The sequence below is a fragment of the Microcaecilia unicolor genome, chromosome 4 (genome assembly GCF_901765095.1).
Source record: "Microcaecilia unicolor chromosome 4, aMicUni1.1, whole genome shotgun sequence".
NCBI lineage: Eukaryota > Metazoa > Chordata > Amphibia > Gymnophiona > Siphonopidae > Microcaecilia > Microcaecilia unicolor.
This window is the reverse complement of record NC_044034.1, coordinates 188,659,713-188,681,438: the sequence shown is the minus strand read 5'-3', so window position 1 is coordinate 188,681,438 and position 21,726 is coordinate 188,659,713. Positions and strand designations below refer to the sequence as shown.

The 21,726-nt window shown below is 47.3% G+C and overlaps 1 protein-coding gene across 1 annotated transcript in view; it reads left to right on the top strand.

The window, feature by feature from the left end:
* The window catches only part of PIK3C2A (phosphatidylinositol-4-phosphate 3-kinase catalytic subunit type 2 alpha), a 564,057-nt gene that overhangs the window by 499,525 nt on the left and 42,806 nt on the right, over nucleotides 1-21,726 (top strand). Inside the window, 1 exon segment of the mRNA XM_030201063.1 lies at nucleotides 19,714-19,921. Coding sequence (XP_030056923.1) covers nucleotides 19,714-19,921 — 208 coding nt within the window.

The following is a 21,726-nucleotide window of genomic DNA, read 5'->3' as shown; positions in this document are numbered from 1 at the left end:
TAGCGTACCCCGCTGAGGTCCCAGGCTGCGATGTGCTCTGTCTATGGCCACAGAGACTGGTGTTGCGTCCTCAAGTGCTATCTCTCTTGGGTGCAGTAATTGGTCACATATTTCCTTAACCACCTTTGTGCAATCCTTGAAATGTTCATCCTCAAGCACTCCCTTAAATCGCAGATTACATCGTCTCGTTCTGCCTTCCAAATCTTCTAACACCAGCTCCAGATCTGACCTCAACTGCCTTTCTCGCTTGAGGTCTGTTTGCAGCCCGTGTACTTCCTCTGCTATTCCATCCATGCGTTCTTCGGTTTCTGCCAATTGGTTACCAATCTCCCTGACCTCCTCCCAGAGCTCCGATACTGCTGTTTTGATATCTCTGCGCACCGCCATTATGTCTGATTTCAAATCTTTAAACCACCATGCCACATCTGTTTTGGTAAGTCCGCGTCACTTTCACCCTGCTCCGCATGGTCCGGGTCAGAGTCTGAGTTTTCAGGCGCCATTTTGGAACCTCGCGTTATCGCTCTCTGGGTTTCACTCGTTCCTGGCGTCCTGTGTTCAACACCAAATTTAAACTTTGTGAGTTTTTTCCGAGCCGCCATACTTCCAGGAATTGTCAATGGCCAGCGAGAAAAGGAACAAACCACTTCAACTGGGTGTATCTCTCAATTATCTATGCTGCTTCAGCGGAGCACCAGAGTTAGGCAGCCATCTCCCAGCGGTGACGTCACTTCCTCCGGCCAGTAACCTTTTGTGCTGCGGGCAGCTATGTGGGCCTTCATGAAACTGAAGACACCCACAGAAGCCACTAGCCTTGGTGCAGGAACTTGAATGCTCTTTAGTGCAGGCTTGGGGATTATCTGGGCATTCCACTTTGAAATGTCCTGTGCACCCATACTTGTAACAAGGACGCTCATGCCTGAATTCTTTAGGTTTTTGGGGAACACTGAAGGGTTTACTGACAGTTTCCAAGGTTGCAGGAATATTTGGCTTAAAGATGTCAGCCAACTCAGCCGCCTTCTCTGGAATATGGGGCTGGTGATATTGAACATGTTCTTGCACCTCTGCTCCAGGACAATCAGGTTTTGGCTGTTCTCCAGGGTTTTAACCTCAACTTCACTGAGCCACCACTGATACTGGTATCTTACCTGAATCACAAACTCACTGTGAGTATCATCTGCACCCTTTTGTAAAGTCCGGAACTTTAGTCTGTCGGTCTCGGGGATAATAGCATATTCTCCGAGGACAAGCAGGCTGCTTGTTCTCACTGATGGGTGACGTCCACGGCAGCCCCTCCAATCGGAAACTTCACTAGCAAAGTCCTTTGCTAGTCTTCGCGCGCCCATGCGCACCGCGCATGCGCGGCCGTCTTCCCGCCCGAACCGGCTCGTGCCGGCCAGTCTTCTTTTGTCCGCGCTCGGTACGGTCGTGTTTCGCCGTTCGCACCCCAAAAAGTTGACCTCGCGCGTCGTTTTTCGACTTTATTCTTAAAAAAAAAAAAAAAAGGGTGTCGGGAGGAGGCCTCTTGGTTTTCTCCCTCCCCGTACTTTGAGTTTTTTGCCCCGGTAAGTTTTCTTTCGTCGTCGGGGTAGGCCCTATTTAGGCATCGGTCGAAGTTTTTCTTCTCCCTATTTTTGTGGTGCCATTTTCGCCATTTCGAGTTTTGATCTCGCCGGCGCAATTTTTCCGCCCATGACATCGAAGTCTTCCAGCGGCTTCAAGAAGTGCACCCAGTGCGCCCGGGTAATCTCGCTCACTGACAGGCACGCATCGTGTCTTCAGTGTCTGGGGGCTGGGCACCGCCCTCAGGCCTGTAGTCTGTGTTCCCTTTTACAAAAGCGGACTCAGGTAGCGAGGTTAGCCCAGTGGAACATTTTGTTCTCGGGCTCTTCGTCGGCATCGGCACCGGGAGTATCGACTGCCTCGACGTCATCAGCGCCCGGACCTTCATCCTCGCCCCTGATTGCATCGAGTGCATCGAGGCATCGGCCCTCTGCATCGGGGCGACATCGGAAGGCTGTGTCGGTGGTATCGAGACCTCCTCGTCTGCTGATGTCGTCGGACGGTGGTGCTTCGTCTGGAGTGCAGGTGAGGGCTGTCCATTCCCCTGCTGGTGGCGGTGAGCCTTCGGGTGGGTCTCCCCCTACCCTGAGGGCTCCTGCAGTACAGCCCCCCCGAGACCGACCCTCTTCGGCCTCGGCCCCGAGGAAGAGACGGCTGGATTCTACGTCCTCCTCGTCGGTGCCGGGAAGCTCCGGTGACGTGCTTCGCTCCAAAAAATCGAAGAAGCATCGTCACCGGTCCCCTTCCCGTGTCGGCACCGAGAGCTCTGGGTCGTCGAGGGAGTCGGCACCCAGCAGGCATCGGCACCGAGAGGACCGCTCACCCTCTGTCCAAGAGGTGTCGATGTGCTCCACTCTGGACAGCCCGGAACAGCCTCCACGCCCGGAACAGACTCTGACATCGATGCCTGCATCGACTTCCATGCCTTTTTCTGCAGCCACTCTGAACGAGAGTCCCCGGGCCGTTCTCCCAGAGATTCTGGGAGAGCTGTTGCGCCCTACCCCTCCGGTACCGGGGGTGCTTGCGCCACCGGTACTGTTGAGTGAGGCGCCGGCTGGCCCATTGTCCGGGGTGAGGTCTCCGGCATCGGTACCGCGTGCTGTACCGACTGCGGCCGCCTCCCAGGAAGGCTCCCCGACTACGTTGGCGGAGGGAGCTTCGCCGGTGCGGGCGAGGGAGTCTACCTCTCGACGCTCCCATCGTGGCCGTGGTTCCACGGAGTCGAGCCGGACACGGTTACAGACACAGGTTCGTGAGCTTGTGTCTGACACCGATGGTGAGGCCTCGTGGGAAGAAGAGGAAGACATCAGATATTTCTCTGACGAGGATTCTGAGGGTCTTCCTTCCGATCCCACTCCCTCTCCTGAAAGACAGCTTTCTCCTCCCGAGAGCCTGTCTTTCGCTTCCTTTGTCCGGGAGATGTCTACGGCCATCCCCTTCCCGGTGGTTGTGGAGGACGAGCCCAGGGCTGAAATGTTTGAGCTCCTGGACTATCCTTCTCCACCTAAGGAAGCGTCCACAGTACCCATGCACCATGTCCTCAAAAAGACATTGCTGGCGAACTGGACCAAGCCTTTAACTAATTCCCACATTCCCAAGAAGATCGAGTCCCAGTACCGGATCCATGGGGACCCAGAGCTGATGCGCACTCAGTTGCCTCATGACTCTGGAGTTGTGGATTTGGCCCTAAAGAAGGCCAAGAGTTCTAGAGAACATGCTTCGGCGCCCCCGGGCAAGGACTCTAGAACCTTGGACTCCTTTGGGAGGAAGGCCTACCATTCTTCTATGCTCGTGGCCAAGATTCAGTCCTACCAGCTCTACACGAGCATACACATGCGGAACAATGTGCGGCAGTTGGCGGGCTTGGTGGACAAGCTCCCCCCTGAGCAAGCCAAGCCATTTCAGGAGGTGGTCAGGCAGCTGAAGGCGTGCAGAAAATTCCTGGCCAGAGGGGTGTATGACACCTTTGATGTTGCGTCCAGGGCCGCTGCTCAAGGTGTGGTGATGCGCAGACTCTCATGGCTGCGTGCCTCCGACCTGGAGAATAGAATCCAGCAGCGGATTGCGGACTCGCCTTGCCGTGCGGATAATATTTTTGGAGAAAAAGTCGAGCAGGAGGTAGAGCAGCTCCACCAGCGGGACACCGCATTCGACAAGTTCTCCCGCCGGCAGCCTTCAGCCTCTACCTCTACAGGTAGAAGATTTTTTGGGGGAAGGAAGACTGTTCCCTACTCTTCTGGCAAGTGTAGGTACAATCCTCCTTCTCGACAGCCTGCGGCCCAGGCTAAGCCCCAGCGCGCTCGCTCTCGTCAGCAGCGGGCGCCTCAGCAGGGCCCCTCGGCTCCCCAGCAAAAGCAAGGGACGAGCTTTTGACTGGCTCCAGCAGAGCATAGCCGACATCCAAGTGTCAGTGCCGGGCGACCTGCCAGTCGGGGGGAGGTTGAAAGCTTTTCACCAAAGGTGGCCTCTCATAACCTCCGATCAGTGGGTTCTCCAAATAGTCCGGCAAGGATACACCCTCAATTTGGCCTCAAAACCTCCAAATTGTCCACCGGGAGCTCAATCTTACAGCTTCCAGCACAAGCAGGTACTTGCAGAGGAACTCTCCGCCCTTCTCAGCGCCAATGCGGTCGAGCCCGTGCCATCCGGGCAAGAAGGGCTGGGATTCTATTCCAGGTACTTCCTTGTGGAAAAGAAAACAGGGGGGATGCGTCCCATCCTAGACCTAAGGGCCCTGAACAAATATCTGGTCAAAGAAAAGTTCAGGATGCTTTCCCTGGGCACCCTTCTCCCCATGATTCAGGAAAACGATTGGCAATGCTCTCTGGACTTGAAGGACGCCTACACGCACATCCCGATACTGCCAGCTCACAGACAGTATCTGCGATTTCGGCTGGACACACGTCACTTCCAGTACTGTGTGCTACCCTTTGGGCTCGCCTCTGCGCCCAGAGTGTTCACCAAGTGCTTAGCTGTAGTAGCAGCGGCACTTCGCAGACTTGGGGGTACACGTGTTCCCATATCTCGACGATTGGCTGGTGAAGAACACATCCGAGGCAGGAGCCCTGCAGTCCATGCAGATGACTATTCGCCTCCTGGAGCTACTGGGGTTTGTGATAAATTACCCAAAGTCCCATCTTCTCCCAGTGCAGAAACTCGAATTCATAGGAGCTCTGCTGGATTCTCGGACGGCTCGCGCCTATCTCCCAGAGGCGAGAGCCAACAACTTGTTGTCCCTCGTCTCGCGGGTGCGAGCGTCCCAGCAGATCACAGCTCGGCAGATGTTGAGATTGCTGGGCCACATGGCTTCCACAGTTCATGTGACTCCCATGGCCCGCCTTCACATGAGATCTGCTCAATGGACCCTAGCTTCCCAGTGGTTTCAGGCTGCTGGGGATCTAGAAGACGTGATCCACCTGTCCACGAGTTTTCTCAAATCCCTGTATTGGTGGACGATTTGGTCCAATTTGACTCTGGGACATCCTTTCCAAATTCCTCAGCCACAAAAAGTGCTGACCACGGATGCGTCTCTCCTGGGATGGGGAGCTCATGTCGATGGGCTTCACACCCAGGGAAGCTGGTCCCTCCAGGAACGCGATCTGCAGATCAATCTTCTGGAGTTACGAGCGATCTGGAACGCTCTGAAGGCTTTCAGAGATCGGCTGTCCCACCAAATTATCCAAATTCAGACAGACAACCAGGTTGCCATGTATTACGTCAACAAGCAGGAGGGCACCGGATCTCGCCCCCTGTGTCAGGAAGCCGTCAGCATGTGGCTCTGGGTTCGCCGTCACGGCATGGTGCTCCAAGCTACATATCTGGCAGGCGTAAACAACAGTCTGGCCGACAGGTTGAGCAGGATTATGCAACCTCACGAGTGGTCGCTCAATTCCCGTGTAGTGCGTCAGATCTTCCAGGTGTGGGGCACCCCCTTGGTAGATCTCTTCGCATCTCGAGCCAACCACAAAGTCCCTCAGTTCTGTTCCAGGCTTCAGGCCCACGGCAGACTGGCATCGGATGCCTTCCTCCTGGACTGGGGGGAGGGTCTGCTGTATGCTTATCCTCCCATACCTCTGGTGGGGAAGACTTTGTTGAAACTCAAGCAAGACCGAGGCACCATGATTCTGATTGCTCCTTTTTGGCCGCGTCAGATCTGGTTCCCTCTTCTTCTGGAGTTGTCCTCCGCAGAACCTCCTCATCACACAGGACGAAGGGGCGCTTCTGCATCCCAACCTCCGGTCCCTGGCTCTCACGGCCTGGATGTTGAGAGCGTAGACTTTGCCTCTTTGGGTCTGTCAGAGGGTGTCTCCCGCATCTTGCTTGCTTCCAGGAAAGATTCCACTAAGAGGAGTTACTTCTTTCTGTGGAGGAGGTTTGCCGTCTGGTGTGACAGCAAGGCCCTAGATCCTCGCTCTTGTCCTACAGAGACCCTGCTTGAATACCTTCTGCACATGTCTGAGTCAGGTCTCAAGACCAACTCTGTAAGGGTTCACCTTAGTGCAATCAGTGCATACCATTACCGTGTGGAAGGTAAGCCGATCTCAGGACAGCCTTTAGTTGTTTGCTTCATGAGAGGTTTGCTTTTGTCAAAGCCCCCTGTCAAGCCTCCTATAGTGTCATGGGATCTCAATGTCGTTCTCACCCAGCTGATGAAACCTCCTTTTGAGCCACTGAATTCCTGCCATCTGAAGTACTTGACCTGGAAGGTCATTTTCTTGGTGGCAGTTACTTCAGCTCGTAGAGTCAGTGAGCTTCAGGCCCTGGTAGCCCAGGCTCCTTACACCAAATTTCATCATAACAGAGTAGTCCTCCGCACTCACCCTAAGTTCTTGCCAAAGGTTGTGTCGGAGTTCCATCTGAACCAGTCAATTGTCTTGCCAACATTCTTTCCCCGTCCTCATTCCTGCCCTGCTGAACGTCAGCTGCACACATTGGACTGCAAGAGAGCATTGGCCTTCTATCTGGAGCGGACACAGCCCAACAGACAGTCCGCCCAATTGTTTGTTTCTTTTGATCCCAACAGGAGGGGAGTGGCTGTAGGGAAACGCACCATATCCAATTGGCTAGCAGATTGCATTTCCTTCACTTACGCCCAGGCTGGGCTGGCTCTTGAGGGTCATGTCACGGCTCATAATGTTAGAGCCATGGCAGCGTCGGTAGCCCACTTGAAGTCAGCCACTATTGAAGAGATTTGCAAAGCTGTGACGTGGTCATCTGTCCACACATTCACATCTCATTACTGCCTGCAGCAGGATACCCGACGCGACAGTCGGTTCGGGCAGTCAGTGCTTCAGAATCTGTTCGGGGTTTAGAATCCAACTCCACCCCCCTAGGCCCATGTTTGTTCTGTTCCAAGCTTCACTCTCAGTTAGTTGGTAAATTTTTTAGGTCAATCTCAGTTATGTCCTCGCCGTTGCGAGGCCCAATTGACTATGGTTGTTGTTTTGAGTGAGCCTGGGGGCTAGGGATACCCCATCAGTGAGAACAAGCAGCCTGCTTGTCCTCAGAGAAAGCGAATGCTACATACCTGTAGAAGGTATTCTCCGAGGACAGCAGGCTGATTGTTCTCACAAACCCGCCCGCCTCCCCTTTGGAGTTGTGTCTTCCCTTCTCTTTGTCTTGCTACATATGAGACTGGCCGGCACGAGCCGGTTTCGGGCGGGAAGACGGCCGCGCATGCGCATGGGCGCGCGAGGGCTAGCAAAGGCTTTTGCTAGTGAAGATTCCGATTGGAGGGGCTGCCGTGGACGTCACCCATCAGTGAGAACAATCAGCCTGCTGTCCTCGGAGAATACCTTCTACAGGTATGTAGCATTTGCTTTAGGTCATTGATTATAGAGAGTCTCTATTCAGCATAAAGTTGATGTGGTAGAGCTTGATCATAAATATCAAAGAGGTTAATCAATCGTGGTAAAAGTTCGGTTATGTATAGATCGTGTATTGCGTTATTATTTAGTATTTAAGATGGATGTGTATGGTATGCCTTCTTGAAAAGATCTGTTTTCAGTAGCCTTCGGAAGATGGTTAGGTCCTGCGTTGTTTTTATGGCCTTCGGTAGTGCGTTCATAACTGCGTGCAGATGTATGAGAAACTGGTCGCGTATGTGGATTTATATTTTAGACTGTTATGCAAAATTCAGTACAGGCTGTAATTCCAAAGGTAGGTAATCAAATACTATGCACACTGAAAAACAGCCTAACACAATTACACAGGTGATGTTTAAATTACAAGATAACAGGAATACCCTCAGAAACCAAGGCTTCCGCCAGGGTCTAGCCAACAAGACACCGTTGTCTTAAGAAAGACTTTGTGTTTGTGACTTAATCTCTTTCATAGGGTATACTTCCTGCTTGTATGGTTACAAATTTAAAGCTCCCAAAGCAATAATCTTTAGGGTAACTGAATCAAAACACATTACAAGCAACAGCATAGTCTATATTCTACTTAGCTTGATCACTGCTGGCTTAATTCCCCCGCACTGCATTTGCTGATTTTTACTTTTTCAACGGGGCCTGATTCATTTCACCCTTACAAAGGGCTTCATCGGGAACCAATTGTTTAAATCATACTGCCAGGGGTAATAATTTCAGAATCGCTCAACCTCTCTCACAGCACAGGGAAAAGTTTGTGTTGTAGTATGTAATTCAGATGTGACATAAGGTCTGTTATGAAGCATTTGGGGGCGAACCTTATAAGGCTACTGGGGCAAATATCCAGTTTGGAGTGGGTTTTGGAGAATTTGTTGAGTGCTTGAGTGATGGTTTCTTCGGTTAGTAGATCGAAGTCATTCCAGGTTCGATCTGCTGGGTATTCGCCTGGAATAGGGTCCAGGCAATCCATAAATTTTTCGTGATCAGTGGTGTTGAGTGGTAATGTGGATCGGAGTTTTATAATTTTCTCATTGAAGTATTTGGCAAGTTGATCTGCCGATGGGGTGTCTGTGCTGGCTGTGGTAATCGGTGTGGTGTCTACTAATTTATTCACGAGTTGATATAGTTTATGTGCGTCTTTGTAGTCTGGTCCTATTTTGGTTTTGTAATATACTTGTTTATTTATTTATCGCATTTGTATCCCACATTTTCCCACCTATTTGCAGGCTCAATGTGGCTTACATAGTTTTGTTATGACATTGTCATTTCAGGATATCAGATACAATTAGTAATGTGCAGGGATTAATTAAGGGAAGAAAGAAGGAAGTGAATATGGTAAGTGTAGAAGGTGGACTTTCGTAACTGGGTAGGTTGGTGAGGTGGATAATTGAGGCTATATGTTCTCTTTGTAGGCCTTGTTGAAGAAATATGTCTTCAGAGATTTGCGAAAGTTAGTTATTTTGTTGATTGTTTTCAGGTCTGTAGGTAATGTCTTATTGTATATTTGTATTTTCTTTGCATCTGTTTCCAGGCTTTAAGTGTATGTTCATTTTTCCTTTTTTGCCATGCACGTTCGAGTCTCCTGACTTGTGTTTTTAGTTTTTTCAGTTCTTCGTTGAACCAAGGTATTGGGCTGTGTCTTCGTGTGGCTCTTGTTTGTATTGGTGCTATTTCGTCTAGTATGTTTCTGCATTTGTCTTCCCAGTTTTGGAGATAGTGTTTGGAATCTGTCTGTGTTGCCTATTTGTTTTTGTAGATCTGTTGCCAGAATGCACCAGGATCAATCTGTCCTCTAGTGGTATAGGTTGTGCATTTTTGCTTGGTGTGCGTGTCTTTTTCCCGCCATTGTAGAGCTACGTTTAATTTATGGTGGTCTGACCATGTTATGGCCGTCCATTTTGTATCTGTTAGTATAAGGTTTGAGTCTAAGGATAGTTTGTGTGTAATGAGATCAATTGTGTGTCCTTTGACATGTGTAGCTTGTGTATTAGGCAAGTTGAGGTCTCATAGTTGTAGGAAGTCTTTGCAGTCACGTGTATTGGTTGCATTAGGGTCTTCCAGGTGTAGGTTTATGTCCCCTATTATGAGAACGTTGGAGTTGGATACACATGTGTTCAATATAAAATCCATAAAGTTTGATTGGCATTCTTGCCAGTTTCCTGGTGGTCTATAGAATAGGACCTCGTTAAGATGGTCGAGCAGGGTGTCATGGTGGATTCTAACTGAGGCAATTTCTAGTTTTGGTGTTATAGACTCAGCAGTTGTTGTTACGGTGAAGTGAGATCTATAGATTATTGCTATTCCACCTCCTCTTTTTCCTTTCCTTGTCCAGTGTGTAATTTTGTAACCTGGAGGGCAGAGTTCTAGGATTATGGGGTCCTTGTGGTTGTGGATCCAGGTTTCGCTGATGAGTACTAAGTCGAGATTGTCTGTCGTGATCCAGTTATTGTTGTTGTTTTATTTACTACTGATCTGGCGTTTATGTATCCCACCTGAATTGTTTGGTAGGGGTCTTTTATGTTCGTGGTTGTGATGATTTTCTTAAGTTGTCTGTTCTCTTGTTGTGTAGGTTTGTTATGTCCTTTCTTTCCTTTGTGATGTGTTTGTCCTCGTGGGGTAGTTTTTACATTGTTTTGATTATTGTTATTCTGGTAAGGTGAGTTGTGCCTAGGTAATTTGAAGAGGTTAATTATTGTGGGTATGTTGTTGGTATTTGTGAGGGGGGTGGCTGGTGTTTGGTGAATTAGGGATAGTGTGTAGGTTAGTAGAATTAGTTTGATGATGATCATTTTGTTGTTTCTCTTTGGGATTCTCTTTAAGGTGGGATCGATGGGGTTTTTTTTTTTCTTTTTATGAGGAGTTTTCTAGGGATCTGTGAGGGGTGAGCTTAAAGTTATCTGCAACTCACATTTCGCGTCTGATTCGGTGACCTCGCTGTCCTTGATTCCTTGTCTCCGGAGGATCAGAAGGTTGGTGAATGTGAGCTTGTCTCGCCGCCAATAGCTTCACTGTTCCACCTGTGAGGTTGTGAAGCTGGCTTTCGTTGTCCGTTGTGTGCTGCAGGTTGAGTGCGGTCAGGCAGTCGACCTCCTCGCGAGGGGGAACCCCTCTTCTAACCGTGTGGTTGATCACCGATGAAGGATCTCGCTCTGGTGTTACGGGTATTCGGTAGGACAATGCTTGTGATGTGTTCTCTACTGTAACGGCCTCATGTGGGTCCTGTGGTAGGAGCCTTGGTTATTGCCCGCGCAGTGGTTCGATGCCCGGTTGGGCTTGGCCAGTCCGATCGTTCAGTCGTAGGGTATGGATTTTAGGGCTCAGATCGCTCTCCGCGCAGCCCACCCCGGCTCTATCCACATCCGGATCTCGATACCCTCTTGTCCCTTGGCACCTGGTCAACGGACGGGCAAGGGCTAGCCACCATCAGCACACTGCTAATCTCCTAACACTACCAAAAAAAAACTTAACAGGAAAGGGACCCTGTTACTGCTTCACTTGTTCACTATGCTCTGTGTCTGGAGGTTACAGATAAAAAAAAAAAAAAAAAAGACTGAGCCACTCAGTGGATGGTGACCCTCACTCCACGCACTTGAGTATGACAATCCCACCACTGCCACAAAAGATGGACAAAGATCTCAGGAAATGCCTAGCCACCCTCCTGGGATTACCCTGCAGCCACTTAGAGGGTTCTCTCTGGTCTTGTACTTCTATAGAAAAGTTTTGGCAACAGGTGTTAACATTTTTTGACGAGCATACGTCATAAGGTTTTAGTACTTTCCCCGCAGTGTTTATTATTTGGGAAACTGGAGCACTGTGGCCCCCTTTCTAAAGGGGGATGTTTTCTTTTACATAAGGCTGTCATTGTGGAGAAAAATGTATTATACAGAACCGGAATTCTGATCACTCACCGTCCTTTTGCAATGGCTAATGAGTTCCATGTTTTAATGTCATTAAGAGACCCATGATGCTTGCCTCGCAACTAAACAAAAAATGTTTTTGGTTAATATGGGAGCATTATATATACAAAACCTCTCTTCACGTGTGCAAAGACTGGTCCTTAATGACCTACAATTATGATTACTGGCATTTACAAGGACACTTCTCGTGTGGTCATCTAGGGAGAGGAGAGTTGGTGTAAGAAAGGGAATGAGGAGGCTGATGAGGTGTTATTTTGCTTGGGTCAGATTGTTTTGTTTGGGAGTGGGGAGCCATAAGAGTCGGGGCTTTCTACTTCCTCTATTATATTGTATTACAAATAAATGTTTGATATACTACTTTAAAATCAAAACAGCAAAGCAATATACATTAGGGCAATCAGTGTGTAGTTTATTCCCAATCACATGACTACATGATCTTTATAATCTCTCTCTGGAAGCCATCAGGGGCAAGATTTGTATTACTATGTGCAACTCTGTGTTCCAAATAGAGAGCTGCACGGGAATGGGGGGGTTTTTTTGATAAACAATTTTTATTGATGACACACACCATCACACGCCAACCAACATATCGCTATACAGATTACGAACCATCATACAATTTACATGATATTGATCAGCGTCACACAGTACATGTCATCTAGTTTAACATTTCTACCCTCTCTCCCCTCTACCCTATTCCCTCCCCCTATTCTCCCCTCTCCCCTTCTACTGATCCATTTAACTGTTCAAAATCCAGCTTCTCGCCACAGGCGTCAGGGTGTCCCAAAAGGGTAGCCAAACCTTACAAAATTGGTCTCCCTTCCTTGAGGCCAGATCTCCCACTTTCTTCTTTTCTAACATACAGCATTGCATCATGGCTCCTCGCCATTGTGGGACTCCAGGTGGTTCCTGTTGGAGCCATAGTTGTAATATTGTCCGTTTGCCCATCAGAACTGCTCTTTTCAAGAAGGCTTTAAGTCCCTCTGGTGGGCTACCTCGTATTTGGTAAACATCAAAAAGCTGTCCCGGTGTTGGGTGCCACTGCACCTTCCACATCTGTGATACTTGATTCCCTATTTTTGTCCAAAAGGAGATCACTTCTGCACAGAACCAAAACATATGTCCTAAGGAAGCCCCTTTTTGTCTGCATTTAGGGCAGTCATCTGTGGTCCTCAGGGTTGCTCTGTACGCCCTATGAGGTGAAATGTATAGTCTTAATATAAATTTGTATTGCATTTCCTGCCATACCATGTTCTCCATTACTTTATGTACATTCGTCACGCAAAGTTGGATCTGTTCAGGGTCAGGTTTCCACCTCAGCTCCTGCTGCCATTGATGTGACACCTGGGTATAGTCTAAGGTATCTGGTAGGTCTCGTAGGTGACGGTTAAAGTATCAGAGCGGCACTTTTAGCTGGGCTTCCAGATCAAGTACTTCGCTCATAGCTTCCCATATGGTCTGCGTGAGGTCCGAGGAGGGCAATGTTCTCACATAATGACATAATTGCATATATTGGAAATGGTCTTTCTGCCCTAATTCAAACTCTACGCACAAAGTCTGAAAAGGTTTTATTGTCCCCGCCTCAGTCACCACCTGGAATAAATATTTAATACCACAAGTGTCCCATTTCTTAAATAGGGCAGAATTTCCCCCCTCTGAAAATGCCACGTTACCCTTAATGGGAAGTAGCGGGGAGACTTATCTGTTCCAATGGTGTATTTTGCACAGCCATTTCCATGTTTTCCGTAAGGGGTTCAAAATAAATCCGTATGGTCCCAATGCTGGTAATTCCCCCGATGGGGCATGTAGCCAATACGCAAATCCCATTGGGGCCATCAGGGAAGTCTCCACTCCGGTACAGGAAAAGAACTCCCTCGACCGAAACCAGTCAGACAGGTGCCGCATACTGCATGCCATTGCTATGAGTTTTGGGTCTAGCAGCCCTAGTCCCCCCTTTAGGTAGGGTCTCATAAGTCTCTTTATACCAATGCGTGTGTGTTTGCCTTGCCATATGAAGACAGAGTTTTATGCAGCCACTTCTCCTCCCTATACCCCAAAATAGCTGGGATCATCTGAAGGACATAAGTCCATTTGGGAAAAATGAACATGTTGTACATGGTAATTTTTCCCCTTAGGGACAGGGGTAGGCCCTGCCAGCCCTGTAAAGCCTCTTTCGTGTATTGTTTTAGAGGTTCTATATTTTCTTTATACAAACGTTTTAGATCCCTTGGGATGTAAATCCCCAAGTATTTAAGTGTTCCTGTGGCCCATTTAAATGGGAATAATCCTTCCCACTCCAACTGTATCGCCTCCTGTATCGAGAGGGCCAGTGACTTTTGTAAATTTAATTGCAACTCTGAAAAAAATCCGAATTCATCTATTACTTCCAACAAACGGGAAACTGAAGTTTTCGGTTGGGTAAGGGTAAGAAACACGTCGTCAGCGAAGTCTAATACTTTTATCGGGTTCCCATGGAGTGTAACTCCCTGTATGTCGGGGTCTAACAGGATCGTGCGCAAGAGTGGTTCTAGGTATAACAGGAACAACATTGGGGACAATGGGCAACCCTGCCTTGTGCTCCGCTCTACCCGGAAGGATCTGGTTCTAATGCCATTGACCAGTACTTGTGCTGTATTGTTCGCATACAGAGTACGTGCCGCTGCCAGATACCAGCCTCCCAGCCCAATGTACTCCAGTACCTGGAACATGTAGTCCCAATTTACTTTATCAAAAGCTTTGGCTGCGTCTAGGCTAACTAATAGCAAAGGGTCTCTCGTGGCCTGGCTATATGCTACTGCTAGGAGGGCTTTGCGAACCTGCCTAACCGCTTGCCGACCCTTGACAAATCCCACCTGGTGCTCTCCAATTAATTCTGGGATATATGACATCAGTCTATTTGCCAATATTCGGGATAAAATTTTAATGTCCACATTAATGAGAGAAATGGGCCTGTATGATTCTACCTGGTCTTTGGGCTTACCAGGCTTGGGAATTAACGTAATCAGGGCCTCGTTCTCCCTTGGTGAAAAAAAAACCCTCTAGTTACCACTGCATCAAAATAATCAACTAAAGCCCCACATATCTTTGGTGTTAACATTTTATAGTATTCGTTAGAAAATCCATCTAGCCCTGGCGCCGAGCCTACTTGCAAGGCTTTTAGCACTTTTAGTGCTTCTTGTGCTTGCAGTGGTGCGGACAGCGTTTGGCGAGCCACTTCTGACAGTTGGGGTATTTTTGCATCTTTCAGATAATCTTTGGTTAAGGGGCCCTGGAATCTGTTTTGGGAAGTGTAAATGTCCTTGAAATGCCCATAGAATGTGTCTACTATATCTTGCAGTTGTGTGAGCCTATCCCCCTTAGGGTTCTCGATTACTGGAATAAATCGCCGAGAAGTGGGCGCCCTGGCCACCCTTGCCAGCAATTTGCCCGACTTATTCCCAAAGCACTGGAAGTTCAGGCGCTGTGCTACCAATTGGAGAAGGGAGTTAAGCGCTGCCAGAGCTGCGGACATTGAGTCCCTATTAGTTGCTGTTGGGTTACTTAAGTATTTCCTTTTTGCTTTCGCGTATGCGGTCTCTAGGTTTAGTATACCAGCCACCAGGCGTTTTTTCCTAGCACTCTGGAATGCTATCACTTCCCCCCTCATGACTGCCTTCAAGGCCTCCCAAAATGTGAGTCACACGACGCTAAGTTTGTGTCTTCGTACAATTGCCACTTCTCTAATAAATGTTCTGTTAGTTGTTTGTCCCGATATAGGTAGGCAGGGAATCTCCACTGTCTGGTCTCTCCACTTCTCCCCCCCAAATCAAGCTCCACCCAAATCATGTGGTGGTCTGATATTTTCATAGGGCCAATATTAGCCCATTGGACTTTAAAGAACCAGGATTGTGAGATTAAAATGTAGTCGATTCTAGACCAGGTGTGGTGGACTTTAGATTGGTGTGTGTAGTCTTTTGTTGTGGGGTGAAGGGCTCACCATGGATCAATTAACTGAAGGTGCTTACAGAGTGCTGGTATCCCTTTCTCCTTTCCGGTCCCTGGAATGGCTGTGGGTGACGATCTATCTATGGTTGGGTCTTGTACCTGATTAAAATCACCTGCCCAGAGCCACGGAGCATCTGTATGTTGCAGTCCTAATGCTATCAGGGATTGAAAAAAAATTTGGGCTATAAGAATTTGGGGCGTATATAGCACATAGATAAAATTTCTGTCCTTGGTAATTAACCTATAACAGCACAATTTGGCCTAGTATCTTTATATACTAGCCTTCAGTATCTTTATATACTAGTTTAGTTGTACAGGGCAATCCTTTCTTCACCAATATTGCTACTCCACTCTTCCGATTACCCGAGGAGAAGTGGCTTTCACCCACCCATTGTTTGCAAAGTTTCCCATGCTCTGATAGCTTTGTTTCCTGCAGACATGCAATATCGGCACCCTGCTGCCGTAGCTGGGATAAGATCTTATATTGTTTCACGGGTGAGGTGATGCCTGAAACATTCCACGACAAGATCTTTATTCCATGTCTACACATGTCTCCCTATGTCAACAATGTTGCTAAGAAGAATGTCATGACAGGTCCCCCAGAGGCCCAGCCCCCTCCGGTAGGCGTGTGGCAGTGCAGTCCGAAGATCATTTTTCACCCCTGACTTTCCGTATGCGAGGCTGACTGTAATTATGGATCCCCTCCCCAACCCCACTAATTGTCCCCCCTCCTGTCCCACCCCTCCCCTCCCCCCACTCCTACTACAACTTGAGGAGCCACTGCTCATCATGAGGTCTGTGCATGTCAGAGCCCCCGCCCCACATCTCTCCTGTCATCTGTGATCTCCCCTTCTTCGTTACTCCAACTACATTCAGGTGTTGCATGCATATAACATAACTTAAACAACTTTTGCTTACACAGAATAACATTTACCACACTATATTTCTATTATCAATACTTATGCAATAGGATGTCCATGCGTTCCACCATTTCGTTTCTTCCTATCCCGATCCTTTGTTTACAAGAGTTCTGGAGCCAAAAAAGCCTGTGCTTCTGTTACTGTATCTAGAGTCTTCCACTGGTCATTGTAGAAAACTTTTAAAACGGCTGGGTAGATCAGCTTAAAGTGAATATTCTTTTGAGCTAGGGTGGAACAAATGGGATGGAACCGCCTTCATTTGTCTTGCACCCCTTGAGAGTAGTCTTGGAATATCCGGATCTTCGCCCCATCATACTCCAGAGACTCTCTTTTGGTTCTGTATCCCCGGAGGATTTCTTCTTTGTGCAGGTAATTTTGTATTTTAATCATAACGATTCTGGGTCTCTGTTGGTCCTGCATTTTCCTCCCCAGCCTGTGTGCGCGTTCTAAGCATAGCGTGCCATAGCTATCTGACAAAGCAAACTCTTTGTTCAGCCACTGTCCCAGCACGTGTCCCAGGGAGTTATCAGGGATCTTTTCAGGAAATCCAATTATTCTTAAATTACACAGTCGTGATCGATTTTCAAGGTCCTCGATCTTATCTTGTTGAGCCTGTACAATACCTGCAAGATGCATAATTTCGGTGTCTCGGCGGTTCCACATGTCTTCCAAACTAGAGATCCTGCTTTCAGTCTTGCTTGTGCGTTTGATCATTTCCGCTAATGTAGCTTCCAAATTTTTTAGCTGGCTTGCTAGAAGATCAAGATGCGGTGTTAATGCAGCGCTTACCGCTTCGGTTATCTGTATCAGCTGTTTTCCACTGAACTCAGTGCAGGCCTCGTTTTTTTCCTCCACCATTTTGCAGCCGGCTCCAGATGGCGAGGTCTTGTCTTTCTCTGGTTTAGCGCTCCTGCGTGTGGGTCCTGTCGGCATCGGGCGCAAATATGGCTCCATACACTATGTAATCTCAGCAGCGTTCTGTTAGATTTAGCGAAGAGGACGGAATCTGTTGTTTTTAAGCTTTTTGTTGGGCGGGGGCTCCAGAGTAGCGCGGGACACGTCCTCTACTCTCCACGCATCACGTGACCTCACCCATGGTAACAGGATTTGCGGGAATCCCGCGGAACCCGCGGGATTCCTGCAGGGACGGAAGTAGTTCTGTGGGGTTCCCGCGGGGACGGAAGCAGTTCTGCAAGGTTCCCGCGGGGACGGAAGCAGTTCCTGTGGGGTTCCCGCGGGGATGGAAGCCGTTCTGCGGGGTTCCCATGGAAGTGTAAGCTACACCTGCACCAGCCTCTCATCTACCGAGTACCAAGTTCTTTGAGTGCTGTCTCCTCCTGCTCCTCCTGTTCCTCTTCCTCCTTGCTTTAACAGCACAAATGTGGAAAGTTCCATTAAGGAGGTGGTAGAGACACAAATGATGATGGAATTCAAAAAGGCGTGGGATGAACACAGAGGATCTCTAATTAGAAAATGGAAGTTATAAAAAAACCTAACCTTAAATGGCTGCATGTGTGTGGATGTGTGAAGTAATACTTAGATGGCGACTCTGGCTGTGATTAACTAGGGCCAATACCGGGCAGACTTGTATGGTCTGTATCTAATATATGGAAGTCTGGTTTAGGATGGGCTGGAAAGGGCTTAGACAGCAACTTCAGTGGCTGGAACATAAGGACAGTTCTGGACAGATTTTTACAATCTGTGTCCCACAAATGAGAAGACGCATAGACTGGAGTGGGCTTCAACGACAACTCCAGCAGTTGGAACATAAGGATAGGGCCAGATAGACTTCTATGGTCTATGTTCCAGAAACACAAAAGAAAGACCATAATCAAGTATATAATATCACACTCGTTGATTTAATCATGAATTGATAATGAGTGTGACTATTGGGCAGACTGGATGGACCATTCAGGTCTTTATTTGCTGTCACTTACTATGTTACAATTAATCCTCTTTGCTCCCGGGCTGATGAGCAGACCTCAGCTCTGACACAGGTATGAGCATCGGATGTCACCTGACCTACTGGCGCGTGCATGTGATGACCTCTCAGCACACAGTGCCAGTAAATCAGAGACAAATCTTACATGTGCACACCAGAGTGTTCCAAGTTTCAGCTTCCATTCCTTCCTTGCCTACAGTGCTATGGCTCAAATCCAGAGAGAGACTGAGGGAGCCGACTGGAATTTTCTTTTATGTACCATTAAATTCTTACAGTGATGTGTGGGGATGGGTTAAATTCTTGCGGGGATGGGTTAAATTCTTGTGGGGACGGGTTGGGATGGGTTATATTTTTGCGGGGATGGATGGGGATGGGTAAGATTCCAGTGGGGACGGGTGGGGACAGGTAAGATTCCAACAGGAACGGGCGGGGATGGGTAAGATTTCTGTCCCCGTGCAACTCTCTAGTTCCAAATGTAGAAGTCATGTGGGAACTTTTTTTCACTCTCTCTGAGAATGCCCAATGGTCCAAAAATTTTGGCTGGCTATATTTCATTTTCTGGGAAAGCTGTTGAGGGTGCCAATCCCTTGTGTCTCGCGTGGAGTGCTACTAGATAAATACAGACTTTTTGCTTTGCGGGGTAGAGGTGCTCAACTCTTAGTCAGAAAGGCCTGTCTCCTGGGCAAACAACTTATTTTGAGCATGTGGACTAGTGATCAACCACCAGATTTTTGGCATTGGTGCAATCAGCTACATGAGCTCTTGTTGTTGGAGCGCAGGTTGGTGGGAATGTCCCCCAAAAAGAAGAAACAGTTCTTGGAGATCTGGGACCCGTACATCCAATATGTATCATCTAGAGCTCAGTTTTATTATGAATTCTCTTTCGGGATGATCCGGGGTGGTGGGGGGGGGGGGGGGGGTGAGAGGAGGACTCTTTTTGTGTGTGTGTGTGTGGCTGTGAGGGGGGAAGGAGTTAGAATGATCTTTCACCAGTAAGGTTGGGGGGTTTTCATGAATGGGACTTAAAGAGGGAGGGAGGGAGGGATGGGATAGGGGAGGGGTCAGGGTGGGAAAGAAAATATGTAAAGGTGGATGATATAAGTAGTAGCCTGCACATATTTGAACAAATTGGGCCTGCAATTTGAACTGTATAGAAATTGCTGAAATATTGTTCTATTCTTTGTATATGTGTTTAATATATCACCAATAAAAAACGTTGAAACATACTATGTGCAACTCATATTTTTGTCCTTTGACAATTATACTCTACTGTGTGTTTTCAACTGGAATCTTCCCCTCTGGTCTGACAGAATAGGGCCTGATCTGTGGAGTACCATGCAGAGAATTGCTCACTCTTAATGTTACAGGACAAACTATTGAGCAGCACTAATGTGCTGTCATCACTGGCATGCTTCCACTAATGTATGAGTTATAGGAATATTTTGCATATACATCTGATAAATTGTGTGTAATGTAATTTTATTCTAAACTTTTAAATTGCCATGGATTTGTAATTGCAGGTTGATCGAATCAAGCTTGGGAAGCATGGCCACAAAGTTCAACTTTTTCATTCATAACTTGGCTCAGCTGCGCTTCTCAGGACTGCCGTCTAATGATGAGCCCATCCTTTCATTCTCTCCTAAAACGTACTCCCTCAAACAAGATGGTCATATAAGGGAAGCATCAGTTTTTACGTACCACAAGAAGTATAACCCAGAAAAACACTATGTAAGCAGACATTTGCTTTTTTACCTTGAACAGTGGAGAACAGTGGCACATGCTTTACTTTGGTCCCTTTCAGAATGAAGCCATTTGTCTTTTTTGGGTTCTTGCATGAAAGGACTTTTTATCCCAAGAACGTTTTTCTGCTTCTTAGTCCCCCATATTAAAATTCTTTAAGTACTTCCTTGTAAAATAGAACATAAGAAAAGCCACGCTGAGTCAGACCAAGGTCCATCAGGCCCATATCTTGTTTTCAACGGTCACAAGTACCAATATATCTCAAAAAAGATAGGTCAAATTTTCTCATAGCTCATATCCAGAAATAAGCAATTTCTTTCCCAAGTTTACTTGACTAATCATTTTTTATAGATTTTGTTTTCTTCAGGAGCTTGTCCACAGATCTTTTGAACCCCACAGTGTTAGTGGCCTTGACCATGACCTCTGGCTCATATTGTATATGTGTGTGTATGTATATGTAATTCAAAAGGTAGGATGGAAAAATGGAAACCAATAAGTAATAAAATGCAAGTTTTCATACTAATTAATCTCCTATTTATATAATGTTAAGTAATGTGCATTTTTCCATGTTTTACTGTTAATTTTCAATGGTAGTGTTGCTTGTATGTTATACAATAAGTTGCAATGATACACGGGTGACCTCTAGTTGTACAAAAACAAATCTCAAAACAAAAAAGTTCAGATTGCTGGCAAGAGCAGATCCACTTAACATGAAAAATTGGAACTTGAGTAAGCATTCACCTTGGGCTTCTGATGATCTTTTTGACTGTCTCTCTTGGTTTTATGTTTCCAGAGCCTTATGAGAAACCAGTTTTGTTTTTTAATAAATTGTTGTTTATTCTCAAAAGCTGACTGAGGTTTTAAATTAAAATATAGAATTGTGTTTATTCTGAGGTTCAGAAGCACAACATTTGCTGGTGTTTTTGGTTTATTTGTGTTCTTTGAATAGCTGGGTAGTACTGTGAGTTAATACGTTTATTGGAAGAATGGACATGATGTACTGACATTGGTCAAAAAAAAAAAAAAGCAACACTGGGCCTTCAAGGCTGGGACCACAGGATTATTTTATTGAAAATTGACCCGACACGGGCCGTGTTTCAGCGTTAAGTAACGCCTGTCTCAGGGGTCAGAGTTTAGTTTTAAATTATACAAGATGTATAAATGTCCAATGTCTCTGAGAATAATAAAAAAAAACCAAAAACTTCTGAGCCAAGCTGTCCTGTCAAGAAGGACAGCCACGGTCAACTCCTGTGTTAGCGGTTCCTTTGATAAAAACAAAGGAACGGCTAACACAGGAGTTGACCATGGCTGTCCTTCTTGACAGGACAGCTTGGCTCAGAAGTTTTGGTTTTGGTTTTTTTTTTTAATTTTATTCTCAGAAGCATTGGACATTTATACATTTTGTATAATTTACAACTAAACTCTGACCCCTGAGGCAGGCGTTACTTAACGCTGAAACATGGCCCGTGTCGGGTCCATCCTATAGAATAATTCTCACCTCCAACGTTCTAATCTTGCTGCCTGTGTCCATGGCTCCTTCGGAGTTGCTGAGCTAGGCTCCGTAGTCAGGCTGACGTCACTGTTGCAATTATGCTGTGAACTTCAGAACCCGCGAAAAAAGAAAAAAAAACATTCCATGCCTCACAGCTGATCCATGTCCAACGACCCTCCTCTCTCCCCTGCCCCCCCCCCCCGCAGCCACCCATGTCCAGCGACCCTCCTCTTCCCTGCCCCCGCTGCAGCCACCCATGTCCAGCGACCTTCCTCTCCCCCTGCAGCTACCCATGTCCAAC